Below are 24,154 nucleotides of genomic sequence, written 5' to 3'. Positions count from 1 at the left end.
TGAATCAATTGCTGATGGCAAGTAGCCAAATACAGCAAGGTAATTAGTCAGAGCTGCACACAAAATGTGCTGGATACAATGGCCAAAATCTTCGGCCTTCGTTCCTGGCTGGGATTTTCTGGAATTGAGTTTTGGCCGGAACGCCAAACGTTCTGTTCTAGCTTGCAATGGGTCCCACCACAGAAGGGATCGGAGAATCCCGCCCAATGATTTCATTAGTTTAGGCCAATGGAATATGTTGAAGAATTCTGGTTGCAATGAAAATTGGAAGTACCGGATGAAAAATACCAACTAAATATATATAACAAGCGCTATCTTGGGTGTAGTTAGGGCTGGACAATAAACTGTGGCTTGCGTCCTGCTGTGGGCATGTGGCTGGTGCTGAAGCTCTCTGCAACCAAGACAGAAACATAGGGCTGAATAATATGGGAGTGGAGGGGAAGGAAGGGTGGGAGGAAACAGATGCTCATCCTCACTGGAGAAGAAGCCCTGCCCTTTGGAGCTGGCCAGCAACTCCATCAGTTCTTGCAGTGCCAGGAAGGCATCAGTGCCACAGCGAGGACTACAGAATAAGAAAGAAATGGACCCCTGGATCTGGTAAATGCACGGTCTTGACCTGGGAGGGTATACGTAGGTTAAGGAGAGGGGGATTGGGGCAGTAGCAAGGGAGGGAGCGGGTAGGTAAGAAGGTGGGATTCTCACCCACGATCGGAAAAGGGCAGCTCCCAAAGAGCAAGCGCCCATTCCTTCCTGTCCTTAATACACTGGGGTTAAAAAATTGGGCTTCCCGCTCCTGCCCTGCAAATGCTTTATTGTGTGAACAGTGTACTATCAGGGTAAATTGGCTTAGTAACAAGCCTAATTGACCTTTAATTATTATTTTTAATAATGCAGGTGGACTGCCAATTTCAGCGCCCACCTACCCTCCTATTATGGGGGTGAACGGGAAGGTGGTAGGATGGGATGGGGGCCACCCTATTTTATGTGCCCTCGTGGGAAACACGTCCATTGGGGGCACGAAAATTCGCCCATAGTTGTCTGGACCCTGAGCCAGAGCTGCTGTCCAGTTGGAGCCAATAGGGAATGGGTGCCAGGAGCAAGAGGTACGAGTGCCACTTCCGCAGAGCACCTTTCTTAGAATTGACTCTCTTAAATTTTGTAATAGGATCCAAAGCAGAATCACCCAAAAGACAGAGTGGCACCATTGTTCTACTATCAGCATTGTACCATTTTCATTGCTTTTGGCACACTTTATTGACTGACAGCTGTTTTTTCTTCATGCATCAGTACTAACTGCATTAAATGTCAGTTTGAGCTAATGTTATTTTCATGAAATGTGGGCGCATTGTGTATGCATGTAATTCATTGGAAAATTCTTCACTGTCTGTGCAACATCGAATTCAACACAGAGCTAATTAATTGCTGTGGATGTTCCAAGTCCCTAACATGAATTTTTAGCCTTTTGAAAGCTGCTGAACGACCAGTATTAACATACAATAAGATAACAGCAGTTGATGCCACTTTCAGTACTAACTTGCCAAATCTCGTGGTGCTGACAAACAGACAAGGGGATATCTCTTTAAGTACCATTAGAGATTTTGGAAAACAACAGTTTGTGTTTATATAGCACCTCTAATATAGGAGAAAATACCAAGATTTTTCCAGATGTGGAAATAGACAATAATCAAAGTCAAAGGGCCTCCATGAAAAATGACTGAAAGCTTTTTTCAAAATGATTGGTTTGAAATTGAATGTTTGAGACCCGGTGGGGAGGCAGAAAAGTGCAGCGAAGGAAAGCTTAATGTATTAATGTTCTGTCCACACTCCATGTTCTCCTCACTCCACACTCGCAACAGAACTTTGCACACGCCGCAGGATACATCACATTCATGACAAAATCTCCGCTGAATTTCTGACTGCCTTGCATGATCCCGTCATTACAAATCAGGGAATTAGCCATGGGGCGGGTTTCTCCGTCCGGCCGTACCAGATTTCTGGAGCGGCACACCGTTGGGATTCTCCGTTTCGCCGGCTGATCAATAGGAGTTTTCCAATGCGGGGCCACCCCACGCCAACGGAAAGCTCCGAGCTGCCGGCAAAACAGAGGGCTGGATTCTCCCAAAATGGGGCTATGTCCCCACGCCGGCTGGTGTTGCACTCCCCAGTTTCCTCAAAAAGAGATAGACCGATTCACTTACCTTCAGGGGGCTAGCAGGGACCTGGACTAATTTACGCAGCTTTAGCTGCGGATACAGGCTCCCTCACGTCCGGTTTCGAGTCTGCACATGTGCACGGCAGCGGCCTCCAGCGGCTGCGCTGAATGGTGGACTCAGACCATGGTGGCGGCACTGTAATGTAGGACCCCCCGCCAATCGGCCACACGCCCCTGCATCAGATCAGCCTGATCTGTGCCCCGGCTGCCCATATGGCCCCCCCCCCCCCCCCCCCCCCGGTGCCCAATGCCCCCGCCCCCCACCAGAGTGGCCACGGACTGAGTCCGCAGCCGTTACGCGAGAGTACCGGCCGGCCATACCTTGTTAGTTCCACGCTGTCGGGAACTCGGCCGTTCGGGAGCGGAGTATCACTGGGCAGGCCTCTCGCAATGGCCCACCAGCCATGTGGAGTAATTCGTGGACGCGCGGATATTCGGGGCCCGTAGAATCGCCGGACTGGTGCCGGGCACGATTTTGTCGGGAAAGTTGATTCTCCGCCCCCGCGCCAAACGCGATTTCGGTGCGGAGCTGCGGAGAATCCAGCCCAGAGAATTCCGACGGCGGAGAATCCAATCCATGGTGCCTGAACCATTTTTCACACTATTCCTTCTGTAATTATGCAAGAGAGCTTAGGGTCTAGAATTGCCACGTACAATGGACCAAAGTGTATTTCACAATGCAACAAAATTCCGAGTCGGAGGAATGCAGGGTTTCTGAGTGGATTGATGGGCTAGTGGAGGATACAAACAAAGAGAGGGATGAGACCTTGCAGGGAATCAAAGATGAGAATGGAATTACTACCAAAACAAACACCTCTGACAATGAAAATATACTTTTAATGTAGAGTCTCAGTACTTCAAATTTTAATTATTGTTGGAGATTAATAAAATTAAATTTTCTTTACTTTTGCTTTTATCGCCCTCTCTTTTTTTTTTAAATTTAGATTACCCAATTATTTTTTCTATTAAGGGGCAATTTAGCATGGCCAATCCACCTACTCTGCACATTTTTGGGTTGTGGGGGCGAAACCCACACAGATATGGGGAGAATGTGCAAACTCCACACAGACAGTGACCCAGAGCCGGGATCGAACCTGGGACCTCAGCGCCGTGAGGCGGTTGTGCTAACCACTAGGCCACCGTGCTGCCCTTTATCGCCCTCTCTTAATCCAATTGTCCTTTACCTAATTTTATTTAGCTTGTTATCTCAATTTTACGTTCAGTTAAATATTGTAATTCACAGTTCCTGCAAGTCTCAGTGAGATTGTAGTTGAAGAGATATACAGTTGCTGGCACCACTCGCACACTCCAAAGATACCTTGCAGATGCTGAAAAAGATACCTACTAATTGTAAATTGCCATTCAAAAGCTCACAACAAAGGTCTGAGCAACTGTAAACATAGTGAATGATGAGCATCACTCCTTTGCCACTGACCCCAAAATCAGGTCCATACAGATCTATAATGTATTACTTTATTCCTCATGGCTCCAAGGTCATAAAACTCCCAGGCTATTCTTCCTATTTAATCATCTGTCACTATATGCTCATGATCAAAAACTTATGACAATACTTTTGGCTTCATTGTTACAAAAGTTTCAGGCACTTTCTAATCAACATGTTTTCCACCTCAAGAGGAAAGTGAAATACACATTAACATGAAAACCTGCTGACAGCTCCCATCACACCTTCATGTGGGACAGTATGCTTTAATGAATATCTATCAATCTCGGCAGATTCCAGAACGCTTTCACAATCCAAGAGAGAAATGAGTTTTATAAATGCAAACCGATTAAACGGCCAGTGAAATTTAATCAGCATTTAAAAATATTAAAAGTTTTGGAGTAAAAAGCATTTTTTGGAGATTGAATTATAGCCAACTATAGAGGTTTGCGGGCAGAATCTTTCCGGTCCGGTGGGAATGGGCCTCAAGGCAGGACCAGGTGGAATTTCAGAGATGTACGTGTTGGGTCAGCGGCTCGGCATGTTACTGCATCTGGGTGATTTTTGCAGAGACGTGTCCGCATCAGCAAAGGCCATCAGTCCAGTTGTGACAGGTAGTCAATCTGAATAATTAGCTGTCTGTTTGCCGGCTGCTCACGCACAGTGCCAGGGTCTTCCTTGTGGCAGATGGGCACCCAATTAGGGCCAAGCCCAGATGGTGCCTAGAGATGGTTTGCTGGCAATAGGCTGGGAGTGGGGGGAAGAGGGTGGGCTGAAAGGTTCTCCTGTTCTCCACCATATCTTGAGCCATCAATGGGCCACAAATGCCGCCCAACATCATTGTGGCATTGCAGCCATCGCCATGTTTTACTTTATGAAAGTTAATACCGCTTCAGAGAGTGCCTCACAGTGGAGGCACTTCCCTGTTCTCCATCCTCCAGTGACCACGCCCACATCTGCCAGTGGGGCTGTCATCTTTCCAAATCCTCAGGCCTTCTGATTGGGGCTGCAGCTTCAGGAACTGGCCATCCTTAATTGGCAGCCTCTTAATTAGGCAATTGATCTCATGGGCAGGTGCCCTGAGAGCTAGCTTGCAACCAGGAACCGAAAATGTCCTAATTCACAATCGCATCTTAAGAGCAAAAAATACAATCCCAGAAGCAACAGCCTGAGGAGCTGTCGCATGTGTTTAAAGAAAAGGCTTTCAGTAATACTAATGAACTGACATCAGCAGGCAGCTGTTTGTCAGAACAATGTTTGAACAAAGAACAGACAGTCCAGAATTATTAGGTAATAAAATATAGATGCCTTCAAAGAACTGGGTGCATGATGTATCTGCATGTCCACCTCCAATAACGGCATTTTACTCCTGATTATCCAAATTGGCTTATATGGAATGTACCTAAAAATAAAGCAAGTCAAGTTTTTTTTCATTGCTTGATTCTGGATTCCATACTCCTAATTATTCAACTAAGTTCATTAATTTCCGAAGAGTCATATTGGCCTCAAAATGTTAACTCTGTTTCACTCCCCACAGATGCTTCGAGACCTGCTGAGTTTTTCCAGCATTTTCTGTTTTAAAATTTATAAATTACTTCCTTTGGACTCAGTTACAAGCCTTACCTACGTTCCAGGGAAATTGGTTTCCTGTAGCTAATTTGATTTTCAGTTACACATGATTACATTTATTTATTACTAAAAGTAAGTACAGATGAGGGGGAAAATCTGCCCTATGTAGTTAAGCCCAAGTGCTTCACAGCCCAGAATCTATCTCTTGAATGATTCCAGAGATTTTCCTCTACTGCCCATCTGGTAGTGTAAATTTATACAGGATAAATTTTGAACATTTATTACTCGCTGAATGAAGCAGGGCTTCTTGACATCAGTCACAAATGCCTCTTTTATCAGCCTAGACCCAGGCCATGGGCATGATTTTCCCACCCCAATGTGCCCAGCGCTGGGTGCACAGCGGGAGAGACCAGGCCTGAAGACCACACCGGAGGGCTCTGAGGCAATTGTAGCACCTCAGGTGGTCAGGGCCAGGGTACGGCCGTGTCAACCTGGGACCCGTTGGTGCTGCCAGGGTGTCAGGTTGGCACTGCTCAGGTACTGTGGCAGTACCCGGGTGTCAGGGTAGAACTGCCAGGTTGACAAGGGCCATTGCCAAGGGGTGAGGCCTGAGGGTGCCATGGCCATGAAAAGAGGTGGGTATGGAGGGGACGAAATGTATGGTGGGCGGTGAAGGGGGAGAAATCGATGTCCAGATGCCCACGAGGATGGATGGGTGTGGGTCTGAATTGCCCTCATGCCTGGATGGGGGGGGGTTAGTGATGTGGGAGGGCAGGGAGGTCTGGGGTCGAGGGTCATGCCCATGTCTGCCTGGGGTTATGATGTCAGTGGGTGAGAGGTGTGGGGTCACTCAACATCACAATGATCTGGGCACCCTTTAAAAATGGCGCCTTATCTAGGGAGCGTCTTTAGCTCCCTACTGCAGAAGCTAATTCTCAGTGTGGGTTTACCGGTGAGTGACTCCCCAAGGTCCAAAAAATGACTCAGGGCACGATTGAACGGCCACATTGCTCTAATATCCATGTTCCCGAGATGCCCGGGATGCTGGGATCTATCCTCGGAAACCTTGGGCAAGCGCCATTCATTACTAGTCTCCACAAAATGGCACTCATGGGGGATCTCACAGGGGATTGGAGGCTCCCAGGTTCATGCCCTTTGGCAGAGTGGTACCCTGGCATTGCTGGTGTCACCCGGACACCCTGAGAGTGCCAGCCTGGCACAGCCAGCTGGCAGGGGCACTGCCAAGGCGCCAAGCTGGCATTTTTCACATGGCAGCAATCGGGTTCGGGGTGCACTGCATGGATGTGGTGGGGGAGAGGGAGTGGGGGAAATATGGGGGGGGGAGACCCCCTCATACTGAGGTGGGGCTTGGGAGGAGAGGTTTGAGGCGTTCCAGTGAGCAGAGCTCCTTAGTGCCGAAAACGGGGCAATGTGCGGCCTCGGCAGCACATTTCCCGCTAAGACCCCTCTCTAGCCCGAGTGACATTTGATAGCGTTGTGAGCACTGGGAAACATGCAACTAAATGTGCTCGCTGTGGGGCATTGTTCCCATTTAGTTCAATCGCACCCTGAGTATGGGTGTGTATGCACCGAAACACCTAATGCCAATCACCCCACCAAATTACACTTCAGTAATTTTTTTGGGAACCGTGCCCCACATTCCTTCTTGCTGCACAAGAGGAGAGTCTGCTCTTTTTGTTGCTTTCAGTAGTGATAGTTTCCTCCACGCATGTGGCTCAGATGATCTTGAAATTTTGGACATAAGCAAGTTACTGAGCTCCAACCTTCTTGTTCTTTTCCAGCTGTCCTGCAAACTCTCTGCCCAAAGAAACCACCTCCCACAAAACCGGTCACGTCGCCAGCTCTTAAATGCCAGGATCTTCCAATACAGTTTATTCCATGGTATTTTTCACATTGTGTCCTGAGTTTCAGTTGCAGTGGGAAGAAAATCATTCATCTCCTGTTTCACTTCCATTTTTGGAATTAAAAAAAATTATTGGCCAAGAGTTTCAAAGGGCCGCGGAGTCTGCAGCTGGTTTGGGAAGGTTCTGAAAATCACCATCCTGGAGGTTGTGCTGACATCCTGATGCCTCTGGGACAGTTCTCAATATTCAATGGGCGGACAGTGGGCAGGGAGTGGATAAGATACTTTCCTCCAATTAATGGCCCCTTAAGATCCTTAATCAGCTTGTTAAGTGGTCTGTCTGAAATGGAATGAAATTTTCATATTTGTTCCTGGTAAGCCCGAACGCCTTGTGCACGTCAATGCAGCCATTGGGTTTGCTGCAGGGAACTGAAGAAGTTTATTTGGTGATTTGTTTTGAGAAATCTGAGGGGCAAACTAATACAGGCATGAGTGTTGGCCCTTGTCTAGTTATGCAGGGCCACTGTCAACTTCATTTCATCTCTCTGGCCTTCCCGGAAACTACCTGCTCTAATCGGCAAGACAGTGGCAGCACTCAAAATGGCTGGTGCCCTCCTTTGCTGCTGGTAATAATCAGGTGGCTCCCAACTTCTGGAAGTGCACAGGGTACCTTTAATTGGGCAATGATCTCATTTTTAGCAAATTTGGTCAATTTAATTTGAAGATCACATTGTTAGCATTACACAGTTCAAACATGGGCAAAGAGCCTGCTATTCATTCTGGGTGTTGGGTTTCTGACCTGATATTGACAATTTAGTTCATTGTTACTGAGACCTGCTCTGTATTTTCTGTTTCTTCCTAAGCATTGTATGGTATACGTATAAGTCATTTTGGCATTAAAATAGCTTTTGCAACTTCAGGTTTCATTACATGCTGTGCCTGAAGTGCATCAATGATAGTTAATTACATACTTAGAGAAAAATAAATAACGTTGGTTCAGCAGTTTTTGGACTCCTTACACGGACTTATAGCCTTTTCAAATCCTTATTGCAATGTCGCATGAATAAACCTCATGAGATCCACAGATATTATAACTGAGTTGCTACATCAGTGCTGACTTGTAAATAACACTTATATTTCTGGGATGAGCTGATTTGTATCTTTATTCAAATATCCAGGCACAAAATGTAAAAATGGTAATATGTATGCAATTGGAATTTAAAGTGATGGGACAAGCGGAATAGCGGCCGTAATTCTCCGGCCGTTCGCTGGTGGCGGGATTCTATGGTCCTGCGGCAGTGCACCCCAGTCCATGGGTTTCCCATTGTTGCGGGTGCCTTCAATGGGATTTCCCATTGACAAGCGGTGGGAGTGGAGTACCCCACCACCAGCGAATGGCGAGCCAAATTCTCCGTCCTCGCTAGCAACGGTGGTGGGGCAGGTTCGCAACAGAAAATCCCGGCCCATCATCGAATGGGTCAAAAAATCTTGCCACACTCATAAAGACTGAAAGTGCATTTCCCAAACACTGGAAACCAGAAAAGAACAAACTTTGCGGTGGCACTTCTATTTTCCTCAACGCGCCTGCATGCTACACGACACCTTGACAACCAATTACTGGATCTTAATTTCAGTCTCAGTCGATAAAGTTGGGAATGGAAAAAATGTGTGAGGTGTCAAAATGGGAGGTGTTCCCACATTATTTAAATGCTAACCAAGTTCCTTATAGTTTCAAGTGGGAGCTTCCCCTTTTGCACTCTGCCAGAAGTATGCAACAATTGCGACTGAGACCTGGGGGAACAGATTTCTGTCCTTTTATGCCTTATTTGTTACGACCTGGAAACATGCACTAAGAGATGTTCTTGTGAGACAAATTGGAGCCCATGTCGTTCAAGAAAACTACATAATTAGCCAAGAATACTGATGACCTTAGATTCCAGCTACTTAAGGCTTCCAGCAGAATAGAATTGATCTTTCCCAGAATCCATTTGCTTCCAATTGTGCCAATCTTGTGACAGGGGTAACTCATTACTGGTAGTACTAATGCCTGGAGGGAGTTCATTAAAAGGTAATGTTACCGGCGACTCAAACTTCCAGGTTATTTTTGTAACTACTTTTTAATTCAGAGCAGGAACACATATTTTGTAGATTTTGTTGTATAATCATTTTATTTTTGAAAGCACAAGGCCAGTTTGTCTTGCAGCTATAATGGCATTATCATGTTACTGATCTTAATTGTCATTAATAATTTATTTAGTGAAAATATTTTTTAAAATTAAAATATAAGGTCAAGGGTTCTGAGATATGTGCTAATTGTCAAACTGTAAGCTTCTTTTCAATCCAAAATGGTGGTTTTCAGTGGGCCTTTTCAAGCAAGAGTCCCAATAGTCTCCTTAACCATTTGCAAACCTTCAGAGCCTTCAGTGAATCTATTCAGGAAGCTTGATCAACATCTGATGAAGCAATTGCTCCAGCAGGCTTTTTGTGTTGATATACAAATGGCTTTGAAGCTTGCCAATCCACTAAATGTCAAATGGAATTATTTTTCTTCACCTAAGTGGCGTCGTATGGAGCTAGTATTTGTATAAAGCAACACACTGCCAAAACTAAACAATAATTTATTATTTGCTGCATCAAGAATATTTTCTTATTTCATAGGTTTTTGTTCAATCAACAACTATATTCTTCTCAATGTAAATCATTCCAGATCCAATTGCCAAAAAAATAAAATTGTCACCGTCCTGTAAATTTTCAGCTAGTTGCTTAGTTATGATAGATAAAGACCTAAATATTTACTGAATGTACTTTTGACTTGCTTTTCTACAGCAGTCAAAATCCTTCAAGAATTTTGTTGCAAAACTGAGCCAGGTCTCGAAATTGTGGATATTTATAGATTTTTAAATGTTAAAACTAGCAAATGTCCTGTATTGTGCTGATCGCATTGAATAAACCAGTTGATCTTCCATTGCATAGAAACCAAAACTAAATGTCATCCTATGGCTAACTGGGGTTGGAGGGAAGGAAGGAGAAAATGGACAAGGGAGGTTAAAAATAAGGGAAGTGAAAGGAAAAGGGGCGGAAATAAAGTGGAGAGGAACACTGCAGATGAAATTTCATTCATCGAGAATTTTAAAATATTACACGTAAATCAGTGCATACATACTCCACGACTGGTATAAATTATGATGATGAGAGTAAACGATACCAACAGTTATCCATTTACTCGGATTTAGCTTATCAAGTCACGAGAGCTGCAATCGCTAAAATACTCTTCCATAACTTTTGAGATTATTACTGCCGATGTTGGTAAGTGAATTCCTTTGTCTGCTATTTTGGATGCCAATAGGTTTATTTTTTAACGCCTTCACTAAAATAGTAGAGGAATAACATTATCACGTGAAGCATTCACCCACTAATAATGAAAACTGTAGTTTATAGGCTCACATTCACAAACCAGTAGAATATAAGTCAGAAGAAGTAACCTGGAATTGTATAGTGATATAGTCTGACCACACTTGGAGCATTGTATCCAGTCTTGGCATGACAAGATACAAAAAGCACACTCAGGCTCTGATGGCAATACCGAGAAGACCCTGGAGGCTAATCCACAGCATCCGACTACTGGGCTATGATGGAAGAATGGGGAAGCAGAGGTCTTTCAGCTTTGGAATGAGGACCTTAGAAAAATATGCAAGATAATAAATGCATTATTTCAAGGTGAGTCATGGCAGTAAGACATATGAGCAGGGTCCCAATTGGCAAAATTAAATTTAGGCCCGATGTCGAGTAGAATTTCTTCAAAGAGTGATCAATACTTGGGACAGGCTTCATGATTCTTGGAAGCAAAAGCTTCTGAATAATTATATAATTGCAAGAGGGTTTTATTTGAGAGAATGGAATGAGAGCCGAATGGAATGGTTAAAAGCGTGTTTTTGAAATCCTATTCCTGCTGTCTTTTGTATCCTATTCCATAATTTGGGATATTCACAGCAAGCTCATTGGGAAACTAGTAGAAATGGAATGCTTAAAAACAAGCTATTTTGATCCTGTTCTTTACTGTTGATGTACTCATCCAATTCACCTCTGCTACTCTGTAATGGAATTCCGATTTCTCTTTAGTTCCATTGGCAATTCAAATATATTCTCAAAATTCAGATCTACCGACCACAAACTGTCAGGCAATCTGTTCTCGTCACTTTTTCCATTGCCTCCTTCTGTTCCAAAATCTGGCGAGTAGTGATCCTTTTAACACTTGGCATTCTGCAGCATATTAATTGTACCAGTCACAGCTATTTACTCATGTTCATCAATGCAGCATCTTCATTTAGTTTATGCTATCCATTATTGTCTGTTAAGTTATAAATTGCGTGTGTCCCTCAGCAGGCAATTCATCAAGATATCCTGAGAGGTGTCTTTAAACAATTGAACCAACAACACAGGGTTCTTCCTCCATGCTTTATTTCCCCCGCCACCTCCTTGACAACTTGTGCTGTGGTGCTGTGCTGCAAGTTAGTGAAGGAAAATTCAAATTGTTGCACGGAGAATGTGAATTATAACACAATATGGATAAACAGCTCCAGGGCATTAAAATGGGTTGATTTCCAACACTAGAATCAGTAGGATGGGCTCACCTCATAAACATTGAACTGACTTTGTCCTCTGGCAAGTTCTCGATAGCTCGTTGTAAATTCTCCAATGAAGTCATGGCTGAAATCACAAAGGCGACATTGTCAGTTGCATTCCCTTAAGAACAGTTCCATCCCATCAGTGGACAACATTAATGCGAACAAATGAAAACTTACTTGACAAAAGTTCAGCTTGGCATTTATTTAATGATAGCCAATGAGGACAAATATGATCTTCAAACGCAATTTGATGAATCAGAATAGAAAAAGTCAATATATGACACATCAGCTGTTCAACCACAAGCTTCGTACATCTTGCAATCCTTTTCTCTCTGTTGATTATTTTCTTTATATCAATGCATTAGTAATTAAATTAAAGGGCATCACGGTGACAAACCTTGTTGGAGCAATACACATATGCAGGTTGGTCGGTGAAATAAATGATGAACATTAATATTCCAAGAAGGAAATTTTGCTGAACTGCAGTATCAATTTACATGATTAAAAATGTACCGCAATGTTTGTACAAGTTTAATTATACAAACTGAAAACACCCTGGTTTTACTTGCTCAGCCCTGTGATATCACGGAGCAGAATTTTCTGCAGTCAGTAAGTGAATAGCAGCCGCCATTTGCTGGACTCGCCCCTGCCTCTTTAATTTTCACGAAACTTTATTTTGGAGGTTGTACTAAGTGGGAGATAGAAATGTCACACCCCTCCTCCCCTACCCCCCCCCCCCCACCCCACTCCCCACCCATGGCATCGACAACCTTGGTGACCATGGAAGTAACTGCATTTCCCAAGTCATTCACTGAAGATTGTTGAAATGCAGCACAGAGTCTGAACTAGAAAGTGTAAATTTAGGATAGTAAAATCAAAGTCAAATTTACACTGAGCCATCCCGCTTTAATACAGGGATGATTGGTGTTTCCCAATCACTTGTAGCAACAAGTATGATGACTCCTGTCCTTACTAATCTGTCTAGTTCTTCTTCAGCTTTCGGCTTGATGGCGTACGGTATGGTTCCAGCTTTGAGACATTTGGGTGTGCTGTCTGACTTGACTTTTGGGTGTACTTCAACTCCAGTCATAACGACTAGTGAATCTTCGAACACCTTCTCGTACTTCTTGAGAGGTTATTGCAAGTTTCTCTTTGGATCCACCAACTGATGGACTGTTTCACAATTAAGCCTAATCTTAGTCAACCATGTTTTGGCAAATAGAGCAGAAAGGTTTCCACAGATAACATGAAGAGGCAACTTCACTGTCTGCCGATTTGCTTTGACTGTCATCATAATGCATCCTTTTAATGGTACAACCTCTTCGGTGTACATCCATAGGATCACAATTGACGGTTTCAAAAGCAGATGCTTCAGCTTTTGACAGTTAATTGCCTCTGGTATTCATAAGCTGCATCTGTATCCACTTCCAGTTTAATTTCATGACCGTCACGTTTTGGATGTGCCCCAAAATATTGATGATCGTCCTGTGTGGACAAAAACCTAGCTTCAGCTTGTTGTGTTATCTTACCTCGAGTAACATAAGCTGCTACTTGATGTAGGCTCTGCTGAAAGATGCTCCAGACTCGGAGTTAGGTTCAACGTATTTATTGAACGATTAACAGTGCTCTTAAATGAATTCGACACTCTACTAATCTGCCTCTAGTAACTCAGTCTACTCTGCTAATATACAAGCTTGCTCTCGACCACGTGCTAGTGTGTGATGTTGCTGATAATCAACCCTGTCCTGCTCTCTTGGTTTCTGCCGGTGGAAGAGGCAGAGTCTGTGTGCCTTGTCCTTTTTATATGGGTTGTGTAGTGCTCCCTTGTGGTAATGCCACCTCTGGGTGTCCTGATTACCCATTGGTTGTGTCCTGTTCTAATGATCCATTGGTTGCGTATCTGCATGTCATAACATCTCTGGTGCTCCCTCTAGTGATTATTTAGTTGTAGTGTATATACAGTGATGCATATCACAACACAGCTCTTGCTGTAGCTTGTCCTAATTACCTTTTGAATGATCTGGAGCTTCATCCAGGGCTGGGGGGTAAGGGGCTCAGTGCCCACGGGTCCAACAGGCCACTCCCTAGATCGTGTGTGCCCATACCAGGAGCCAATCCAGCTGCTGCCTGTTGCTCCCACTGAACACCCCGAGGGCAGAGCCTTGTCCATGGTAATATGGTGGAGGGCACGTTAACTCTTTCTGACCATGGTAGCCTCTGGCTGCACAGCTGAAGGCTATTACTAAGGAATTGGCCATGTTAGATACATGAGCACTTCGCAATTCTCAAGTGGTAGAAATGCCATGTCGCAGGCATGAGTTATTGCCTCGCGTCCCGATCAGGCTGTGAGGCCTGGACACTTTGCCTGAACCCTGAAGGCACCACCACCACAGAGGCAGCAGCCAACAATAAAACACCCAAGAGCTGGGCGTCAGCATGGGGGATATCTTCGCAACCAGAGGGTGCGTGTGAGGATCAAGGAGGGAACTTGAGCCGGTCCAAGTAATGTTCCCGGTAGGGGTCTGGTATCTGGGATCTGGCCCCAGGAGCCAGTGGTACGTGTGTGGGGTGGGGTTCCCCGAGCACAATCAGCTCGCTGGATTGCACCCTGACAGAAGGCAGGGAATGTAAGGGTGGGGGCGGCTTGAGGGACTCGAGGGTCCTGAGGGTGGAGGTGGTAAACGAGTGTCTCTCATTCTCTCCATTCCTTCTAGATGTCACATTATGGATGGTATTGAGGGCCGCGCAGCAGCAGCCCTCATGTTGCTGCTGGGAAACCAGGCGACCTGATGCCAGAGACGGTAGCGGCAGCAGCGTCAATGGAGGCTCAAGGCGACAGCCCATGTGCAGGGGCCTGCCCCTCATTCTTGAGGACCCAGCCGCCAATCAGGAGCCCAGAGGGGGAGGCCAGCGACACCCCAAGGCATTGCTGGTCTTTCCTGGAGATGTCAGACAGCATGTGTCGCAGGAAGCTCCGTCTTAACTAGGAGACACTGCGGCACCTGTGCCATGTCCTTGGGGTACCTGCTCCCGGTGCTGTGAAGATCACTGCTGGACCGAACCTTTACTCATCGTGTTCAGCACACTGTTTAGCACACTGGGCTAAATCGCTGGCTTTGAAAGCAGACCAAGGCAGGCCAGCAGCACGGCTCTATTCCCGTCACAGCCTCCCCGAACAGGCGCCAGAATGTGGCGACTAGGGGCTTTTCACAGTAACTTCATTGAAGTCTATTCGTGACATAAGCGATTTTTCATTTTCATTCACTTTTTCATTCCAGGGCTTGAGTGGCGACTTATGTGGCATTTCACCAGGGGATGGCGGATGCAGGCAGGGCCACAGTGCAGAATAAGGCTTATTATGTCTTGGGTGTAATGTTTAACTCATGTACAATCGTGACCTTAACTGTCCCTAGCCACCATCCATGCCATTAATCCTTCTTCACCACACCCTGTCCCAAGTGCCCTCTCAGTGATCCTCAAACTGCTTCCTCCTCCATGCTGCTACGTCTAGTTGTGTCCCCAGGCTGCACATTGAGGCAGTCTGCGGCTTACCATGCCCTGTTGCCTTTGATGTCCATGGCAGGCATCCTCTGGGGTCAGTGGGCCCCGGCCACCTTGCCGGTGGCACATGCCTCACCCTGCCACCCTGTTCCATCTGTTGACCTCAAGGCACGTCGATGTCGGGGGGGGGGGTGACGTGGGGCTGACGACTCGGGAGAGCTGGTGACCTCCGTTGTCTCCCTGCAGTGAGGCTCAAGGTCGGCCTCTGGTGCTCCCCCTACCTGGACGGTGCAATAGGGCCCTGGGGGTCACCTGGGATGGAGGGGCGGTTGGAGTGAGCTCCAGTGGCTCCTACAACACCTGGCTCTGCCAGCCCGGATGGCTCCCCATTGTCGGCACCATGGCGTCAACGCCCTCAGCGATGCCCCTCTGTGTCCGAGCCACACTCTGGAGTGCCAATACAATGTCCACCTGTGTCTGGGACACGTTCCTCAGTGACTGGGACATGTTTTGGAGCGCCTGCCCATCTGAGATTGGGACATGCTCCGAAGCACCTCAGCAATGTCCACCTGGCACATGCTCTGGAGCTCCTCGGCAATGTCCACCTGGTACATGCTGTGGAACGCCTCGGCAATGTCCACCTGGCACATGCTCTGGAGCTCCTCGGCAATGTCCACCTGGCACATGCTCTGGAGCTCCTCGGCAATGTCCACCTGGCACATGCTCTGGAGCTCCTCGGCAATGTTCACCTGGCACATGCTCTGGAGCGCCTTGGCAGTGTCCACCTGGCACATGCTCTGGAACGCCTTGGCAATATCCACCTGGCACATACTCTGGAGCTCCTCGGCAATGTCCACCGGGCACATGCTCTGGAACGCCTCGGCAATGTCCACCTGGCACATGCCCTGGAGCTCCTCGGCAATGTCCATCTAAGGCTGGGACATGCAGCCAAGGCCCTCAGCCATGACCTATACCAACTGAGCAACACCTTGGATACAACCACTCATGCTGCTGATGATGCGCTCCAAGTTTTCCACTGCAGTCGCCACCCTCGCAGTGTTGGCCTCAGTGCAACGCATTGCCGGGGCTACACCCTGCGCCCTTTCGGATTTCTCCAATCAGCTATGAACCCGCTGGAGTGTCGCTGACATCCTCTCCTGAATCATATGGCCGCACCCGAGCATCTGCATCAGCTCTGCGACAACCTGGTCTAGAGGCTTGGCATTGACTGGGACCCAGTTGGGTCTTGTGATCCAGCAGGCCTCCAACTGCTGTCCGCACTGGATGTTCCTGCCGCCACCTGATGGGCATCAGCAACTGTGTGGAACTCACCAGATGGTGCCCCAGAGGTCGGTCTACTACGTTTGCCCACTGATGTGTGTGTCTGCGCTGGTGGAGGGTGGGAAAGATAACTGTAATTCCTCAATGGGGGCATCCTCGGAGCTCTTGGAAGGCGGAGGATAGAGATCCTGCTAGAGAATGGATATGTGGTCAGTGGGAGGGAAGGATTGTCACGTCTGGCATGAACATCTCATGTAAGACAGGTCATCTGGGTAGGGGCCGGTGGATCCTCACCTGTGCAGTGCAGGTCAACCTCAATAATGGCGACCGCTTTGTCCTCAGTCACCCCCATGATTCCAGTGCCCTTTCCTCGTAGAGGGTGAGGACTCTGATGTCTGGTATCCCGCTGCTCACCTGGGCTTTTTCCCATCTATAGTGTGTCAAAATCTCCCGAGGGGACAAAGAGAGGGCATTGTGAGCTGCACGCTTCATGCATCATGTGGAGGAGTGGGGGGCTATGGTGGGGGACAGGCATGGACATCACCACTTGGCATGGGTGGGGAATGCTGGTGGGCGCCAGGGTGTGCGCTGAGGAACAGGCATGGTATTGTGCTAGGTGGCGTGTGTGGGGGTTGGGGAGGGATAGTCCAGGAGTGGCAGGCAGGACCGGTGCCAGGGAGCAGATGCCAACTCACCCATGTGGCCTGGTGAAGACTGTTGAGCTTCTTCCGGCCCTGGATGGCGGTCCTCCTTGTAACTCTCCCTGCGCTGATGGATGCTGCCACTGCCTCCCAGGCTGACATGTGGCTGACCCACCGACACTGTCGGGGGAACATAGTCATCGAACATACAGTGCAGAAGGAGGCCATTTGGCCCATTGAGTCTGCACCAATTCACTTAAGCCCTCACTTCCACCCTATCCCCGTAACCTAATAACCCCTCCTAACCTTTTTTGGACACAAAGGGTGATTTAGCATGGCCAATCCACCTAACTTGCACGTCTTTGGACTGTGGGAGGAAACCGGAGCCCCCGGAGGAAACCCACGCAGACACAGGGAGAACGTGCAGACTCCACACAGACAGTGACCCAGCGGGGAACCGAACCTGGGACCCGGGCGCTGTGAAGCCGCAGTGTTAGCCACTTGTGCTGCCCACGTGAACAGGCCGTCCCGTGATCGCTGCATGATATCCAGCGTCTCGGAACGTAGTGCGGGTCTCCTTAGTGGCATGGCTGTGTGCTTGTGGGGTTTGCTCAGAGGAAGAGGTTGAAGAGCTGCTCCCTCTTGTTAGCGTGGCACCGCCTGAGTGAATCAACTGGCGGGATAGCGGTCTCCACCGTCGGCCATCAAGAAGCAACCAGCAATTCTCGCTCACTACCACACTTCGTGCTTCTCCCATTAGAACTAGCCTAGCCCACAATATCTAATAGTTCTTTTTTTTAAAGACTTTATAAACTGTAAAATGGTTTCACCTTCTCCCTGACTATGGCGGTGGAATCAGAACCTTTCTGAAATCAGAAAGGAGAGAAATGACCCTCTGAGATTGATTGGTAATAAGATCCTAGGCTTCACGCTATGCACTCGTTGAAGGACTTGTCTCCTGGATTCTGTAGCTGCATCAACATTTTACAGAGAACTTAGCTGAGAAATGTTGCCACTGGTGTCTGATTAGCTGTTCAAAACTATTGGAATCTTTCATCCTATGAATTCCATGTTGCATAATCTTCACTAAACATGTCCATGGTGTCCGCTTTTCGCACCATTTTTGGATCCCTGCTCCCACGAACAATACCTTCCCCTTCCAACTATGTTGGAAAGTATGGCACAAACAGTCCCTTGAACAAGCAACTAGGAAGTCTTACCCCTTTTTGCCCAAGTATTTTGAGTTTTCTACCCAAGTAGTGTCCTGTGCAGAGTAGGCAAACATCAAAATCCCTGTTCCCACAATCCATGTAGCTTCGCCACATATGTGGTTGTTGCAGACCAGAGCCCCCCCTCCCCGCCAGTAAGTCCTCCCGACTTTGGTCTTCTTTCTCATAGCTGCTGTCAAAAACGTTTATTAAATCTTCACATTGACGGCTGTGCTTCACCCGAGGTCTGTGAGCGTGAGACCGGTCCAGAGAATCTTCTATTGCTCACAATTAGTCGATGATATTTGTGCCTCAATCCTCGTCGCCAGTTTTCTCTCCTGATACATTTCTTTGCTGCTGCAAAGAGAAAAGGTATGGGTGTGCCCACACTCTGATTTTTGTAAAACACGATGAGAGGCTTATTAAGAGTGTTGCTCAGTACAATCAAGTTGATGATCCGCTCAAATCCCGTCAAACGTTCTGCTGACATTACAACACACGACGCAAGTTATCAGTGCCAGCGTTTGCTAATAATTAAGACAGTTCACACCATTAGAAAGGGTCTGAGAATGAAATGGATAAGGCCTAACTTTGTGACGTATTGCGTTTGTCTCTAACGTGCAAGTACATGTTTTTTAATGCATTTCAAAGGTGAGGCAGACAACAAGAAACTGGTATTGGGAATCTCAGAATAGTGACACATATGGGACATGTTTGAACATGCATCTGCTCTTGCCTGAAGATGTTGTGTGATTGCGCATGAATAATGGTGAGTGCTGTTAGTTTTGCTGTTATTTTAGCAATATATTCGGACTCCATGCTTATCACACTTCAGCTATAAAGATGCTCCAGAATATTCCATCATGTGGGAATTGACATATCTGTCAATCATCTTTACATGTGTGTCAATTAAAATTATTCAAAAATATCAGTGAAAAATGAAGAAATATATTTTTATTTAACTCCTAGTAAATGCTAATCTGGAGTATAATAAAGTAATGTATCATTTTGACATGTTCTGAGAACTGTTCTCTTTCTGATAATCTCATCTGCTCAACATCCAATATATATTTTTAACACCATTAACCCTCCCAAGTCTGGTTATCCATCCAGATCTGAACATTACTCTTAAGATTGATAGATAATAAGACCCTGGGCTTCACACTATGCACAGTTCAAAGGATAAGGCAAATTATCTTGAAATAGATTCCAATTTGTTCTGGCTGTTCAAGTTCAGTACAATAAGCACCATAAGATATTGTGAGCTAACTACTAATACATGCCACTGCCCCCAAATTACTTCCTATTTCATGCCTCCCCACTCACAAATGAGCAGCACATGGAATTTACCACTGAGCCAGTGCAAGGCTGCACATACCTCTGAATGATGAAACACTTCCAGGGTAGATAGAACTGCTGGGGAAACTTCTGTACTTGACCAAGCAGATACTCAAGTAGTTCATGTCGAAGTGCAGCAAGACCTTGATACTATCCAGGTTTGGGCTGATAACTGGCAAGTAACATTGGTAGCACACAAGTGCCAGGCAATGACATCTCCAACCAGACAGGATCTAACCATCGTTCCTTGATATTCATTGGCATTACCACCGCTGAATCCTCCATCATCAACACCAACATTGACCAGAAACTGAACATGACTTGTCCTCTAAATACTGTGGCTGCAAGAGCAGGTTAGAGGTTCAGCATCCTGCATTGACTAACTCACCTCCCCAGTCCCCAAAGTCTGTCCATCATCTAAAACGCATAACTCAGGTATCTGATGGAACACTTGCCTAGATACGTGTAGCTCCAAAAACAGTCAAGAAGCTCCATAACATCCTGGAAAAGCAGCCCGCTTAATTCGGTACCCCTTCCACAAAGAGTACAAAAGTAAGCCTGCAGGAAACATGAAAACTGACTGTAAAAGTTTCTATATGTATGTGAAGAGAAAAAGATGGGTGAAGACAAATATAGGTCCCTTACAGTCAAGAACTGGGGAATGTATAATAGGGATCAAAGAAATGGCTCATCACCTAAATACATACTTTGGTTCTGTCTTCACAAATGAAGACACAAACAAGATACCAAAAATGTTGGGGAATGAAGGGTTTAGTGAGAGAAAGGAACTGAAGGTGATCGATATCATGAGAGAAATGGTGTTGGGGAAATTGAAGGCTGATAAATTTCCAGGGCCTGATAATCTACATCCCAGGCTACTGCGAGGTGATGCATTTTGGTAGATCCAATTTAGGTAAAATAAATGGCAGAACCATCAGGAGCATAGAGACACAGAAAGATCTGGGCGTGCAGGTCCATAGGGCGAAATTCTCCGCACCCGCGGAAAGTCGGCAAACGGTCGTAAAAATCGGGACCGTTTTACGACGGTCGCGAAGGCTTCATTTCCCGACCGATTCACTTCCTGGAAATGGGCTAGCAGCGCGGCCGCGTCAATTACGTGCGTGATGACGACGGAACGCGACGACGACACGAACCCGCCCATGTGACGCCGCCCGACGCCGTAAAAAGGCGCGGGCGACCACAGAATCTGTCGGGCAGGATGTCGGAGCCTAGGCGAGCTGCTCCTCGCTTTATTGATGCAGACGTCGAGGCGCTGCTCGATGCCGTGGAGCAGAGGAGGGGCATCATCCGCCCGCGGAGAGGGCATCGCCAACCTGCCAGCACGGTACGCCAGGCCTGGCGTGACGTGGCTGCTGCCGTCAGTGCTGTGGGGCAGACCCCTCGCTCAGCAGAGCAGTGCCGAAAGAAGCTACACGACCTCACCAGGTCTGCCAGGGTAAGTGCCATGAGGGTGCCCCCTAGTCACAACCATCCCTCCCCCTTAACTGCCCGGGGGGGGGGGGGGGGGGAGAGGGATTGGGGCAGAGTTATTTGAGGGTGGTTCACAAAGTTGTCACAGACCCAGCGCTCTGGCCCCGAGGAGAGATGCAATCATCTGATGACAACTTGCCCCCCCCCAAACTGTGCCAGTATCAGAACGGACTGCTGATACCTACCGTTTTGTAATGATCTACCTATGTTCCCTCCCCCAACAGGCCAAGGCCGCTCATAACCACCGGGAGCGGCACAAGACTGGAGGGGGCTCGCCCAACATGCACCCCCTCAGCACCTTTGAACAGAGGGCACTGGACCTTGTTGGGGGGTCTGCCACCCGCGATATCGCGCAATGCGAGGTTGGCGGAACTGCAGCAAGTGAGACAACCCTCCCTGACAAACACCCCCCCCCACCCTCTGTCCCTTCACACACCCTGCCCACTGGGACACCTCCCCATCCTCTGTCCCTTCACACACCCTGCCCACTGGGACACCTCCCCATCCTCTGTCCCTTCACACACCCTGCCCACTGGGACACCTCCCCATCCTCTGTCCCTTCACACACCCTGCCCACTGGGACACCTCCCCATCCTCTGTCCCTTCACACACCCTGCCCACTGGGACCGTCCTGCGACCTGCCGAGCAAATCGAAATAACCCGTCTCATTCTCTTCCCTAGGACGTGATGCCGAACGACCAGGGCCGTCTGGCTGCAGACGGAGACAGGAATCTGCCACCACCTCACCCGGGGCCTCACAACAGAGGGTGCCCGATCAGCGGGCAGCCCTATCCGCCCCAACCCAATCTGCGGACCAGGACGCACAGAGGGTTCGAAGTCCTCCACCACCACCAGAAATGGCCAGGGACAACCCTCCTGTCGCTGAGCAGCCCCACACCATGGACGAGGACCTAACCATTGAGAGCGTCGGGCTTGCGGCACTGCTTTCTCCCACCACATCCATCATCCCAGAGATACACACCCCGGCGGGCCTATTTAGTGATGAGTCTCCTGGGGCACAGTCTGGTTGGCACATCACAGCTGAGCAGGTACAGCAGGTGGAGGTCGGAGCAACAGAGGGCCCGGACTCGCGGAGGCCAGACCAGGCCCAGGATGCAGCTGGCTCCCAGACGTTTTCGGAGTTCCTGGAGTTTCTCAACCCACCCGCACAGCTGATGCCTCAGGAATCCCAGGGAAACAATGACGGGATGAGGGCTTCCTTCCAGACTCTGCAGACGCTGTTAGAGGAGTCGAACCGCGTCCAAGAGCAGGGAGTGGTGCCGCTCATGGCAGAGACCCAGTCCGACACCGCACGGGTGGCATCCGCGGTGGAGGCAATGGGTCAGGTTATGCAAGGCATTGGGTTTAATGTGCACGCGTCATCCTCGGCCCTGGACAGGGTTGCCCTCTCACAGTCAGCAATGTGCCAGAGCCAAACCGACATTGCCGGCGCCCTGCGGGCCATGGCCGAGTCTCAGCAGGTCATTGGCCAGTCGCAGCAGTCAGTCGCCGAGAGCATCAACCGCCTGACACATGTGCTGGATGGCGTCGTGCACACACAGGTTGAGATCGCACAGTCCCTGGCGGGAATGTCTAACTCCCTGGACTCCGTCTCTGCAAACCTTCGGATCCTGGTGGATACCGTTGCAGGCCTCCAGGACTGGCAGCGCCAGGTGTCGGTGGTGCGACGGGGAACCTCCCCGCTCGCACCTCTGTCCCAAAGTGAGGCCCGGGGGCCACCGGGCTCCCCGAGGGAGGAGGAGGTTTCGGGGCCCGTCCCATTAACTCCATCACGGGACGTCCCGGAATTCTCGGCCTCCCCCCGTCCCATCCCTGGTGCATCGGGTGGGCAGCAGGCAGAGCAGGGTGGCACAATGTCACCCGAGACGCCCGCAGAGCAGCCTGGCCCATCAAGGCCGGGTCGCCCCAGGAAACGCTTGGCCAAGGAGAAACGAGTCGAGGGGGGCGATTCGCAGCAATCCTCCTCCACTCCTGCTGTATCATCTGGGGATTCACTTAGACGTAGTGGTAGGGCCCGTAAGGCAACTAAGATAGACACTGAGTAAGTTGGCACGGGTGAAAGGCACAGTTTAGTTGTAGGGGCTAGGGCACCTGTAAATAATTGTTAATATTAAACGCACTGTTCCACCTTACTTGTAATACCGTGTGATTGTTCCACAGCCACAGGAATCGTGATGGTGACCGAGTGTCGCTGGGGGTGACGGGTGGTGAAACCTCGGTGCCGGGTGTGCAGTCCCTGCCCCTACCCCCCTCCTACAGCTAGCCCACGCGGGCACGTGATGGAGTGTCAGTGACGAACTCAGCGGCCACCAAGGTGGATGGTTCAGCTATTGCCATGGGTCAGACTCTCTCTAACGATTCTGACCTCACAGCTCTTCGCAGAGCGGGCTGTCATCATTCCACATGGCACTGATCACACCCGCTGACACATCCATCAATGTTGTGCCATTCGGTCTGGACCCAGTGATAAGCGTCATGTCGAAGTGGAGCAGTGTACACTGAGGGGGGTGGGGGTTGTGGTGGTGGCAGTTGTGTGGTGACCCTCTGCATGACTAGCGATGCAGGTGGTGGTTTGGTGTTCATCGGGGACGTCACATGCGATGCGTGAACCGTGCTGCCACCATGGCGTCGCGTGCCCGCCGTCCTTGCCGGGTCCGTCGTGCCGCCTCCTGGACATCACCAGCACCAGGGTCGTGTCTGCGTGCTGCGCCCGCCACTCCGCCAGCGTCCTCCTCCTCCTCCTCCTCTGTGCTGGCACCACTGCCACTAGCTTCTCCCTCCGCCTCCTGCAACAGGTCATCTCCCCTCTGCATCGCGATGTTGTGCAGCGCACAGCAGACCACTACAATGCGAGCGACCCTGTCGGCCTGGTACTGCAGGGCCCCTCCGGAGCGGTCCAGGCACCTGAATCTCATCTTCAGGAGGCCAAGGCAGCGCTCCACCACACCCCTGGTTGCTGCAT

The 24,154-nt window shown here is 48.5% G+C and overlaps 1 protein-coding gene across 2 annotated transcripts in view; it reads right to left on the bottom strand.

Moving 5' to 3' along the window:
* The window catches only part of LOC119978716 (copine-8-like), a 789,805-nt gene that overhangs the window by 216,746 nt on the left and 548,905 nt on the right, over positions 1-24,154 (bottom strand). For both annotated transcript variants that reach the window (XM_038820547.1, XM_038820548.1), the window contains exon 11: positions 11,718-11,793. In XM_038820547.1, coding sequence (XP_038676475.1) covers positions 11,718-11,793 — 76 coding nt within the window. The remainder of the gene's footprint in view (positions 1-11,717; positions 11,794-24,154) is intronic.

Source organism: Scyliorhinus canicula, chromosome 15, assembly GCF_902713615.1.
Source record: "Scyliorhinus canicula chromosome 15, sScyCan1.1, whole genome shotgun sequence".
Classification (NCBI taxonomy): Eukaryota; Metazoa; Chordata; class Chondrichthyes; order Carcharhiniformes; family Scyliorhinidae; genus Scyliorhinus; species Scyliorhinus canicula.
The sequence above is the reverse complement of the archived record's forward strand: the minus strand, read 5'-3'. Positions and strand labels throughout refer to the sequence as shown.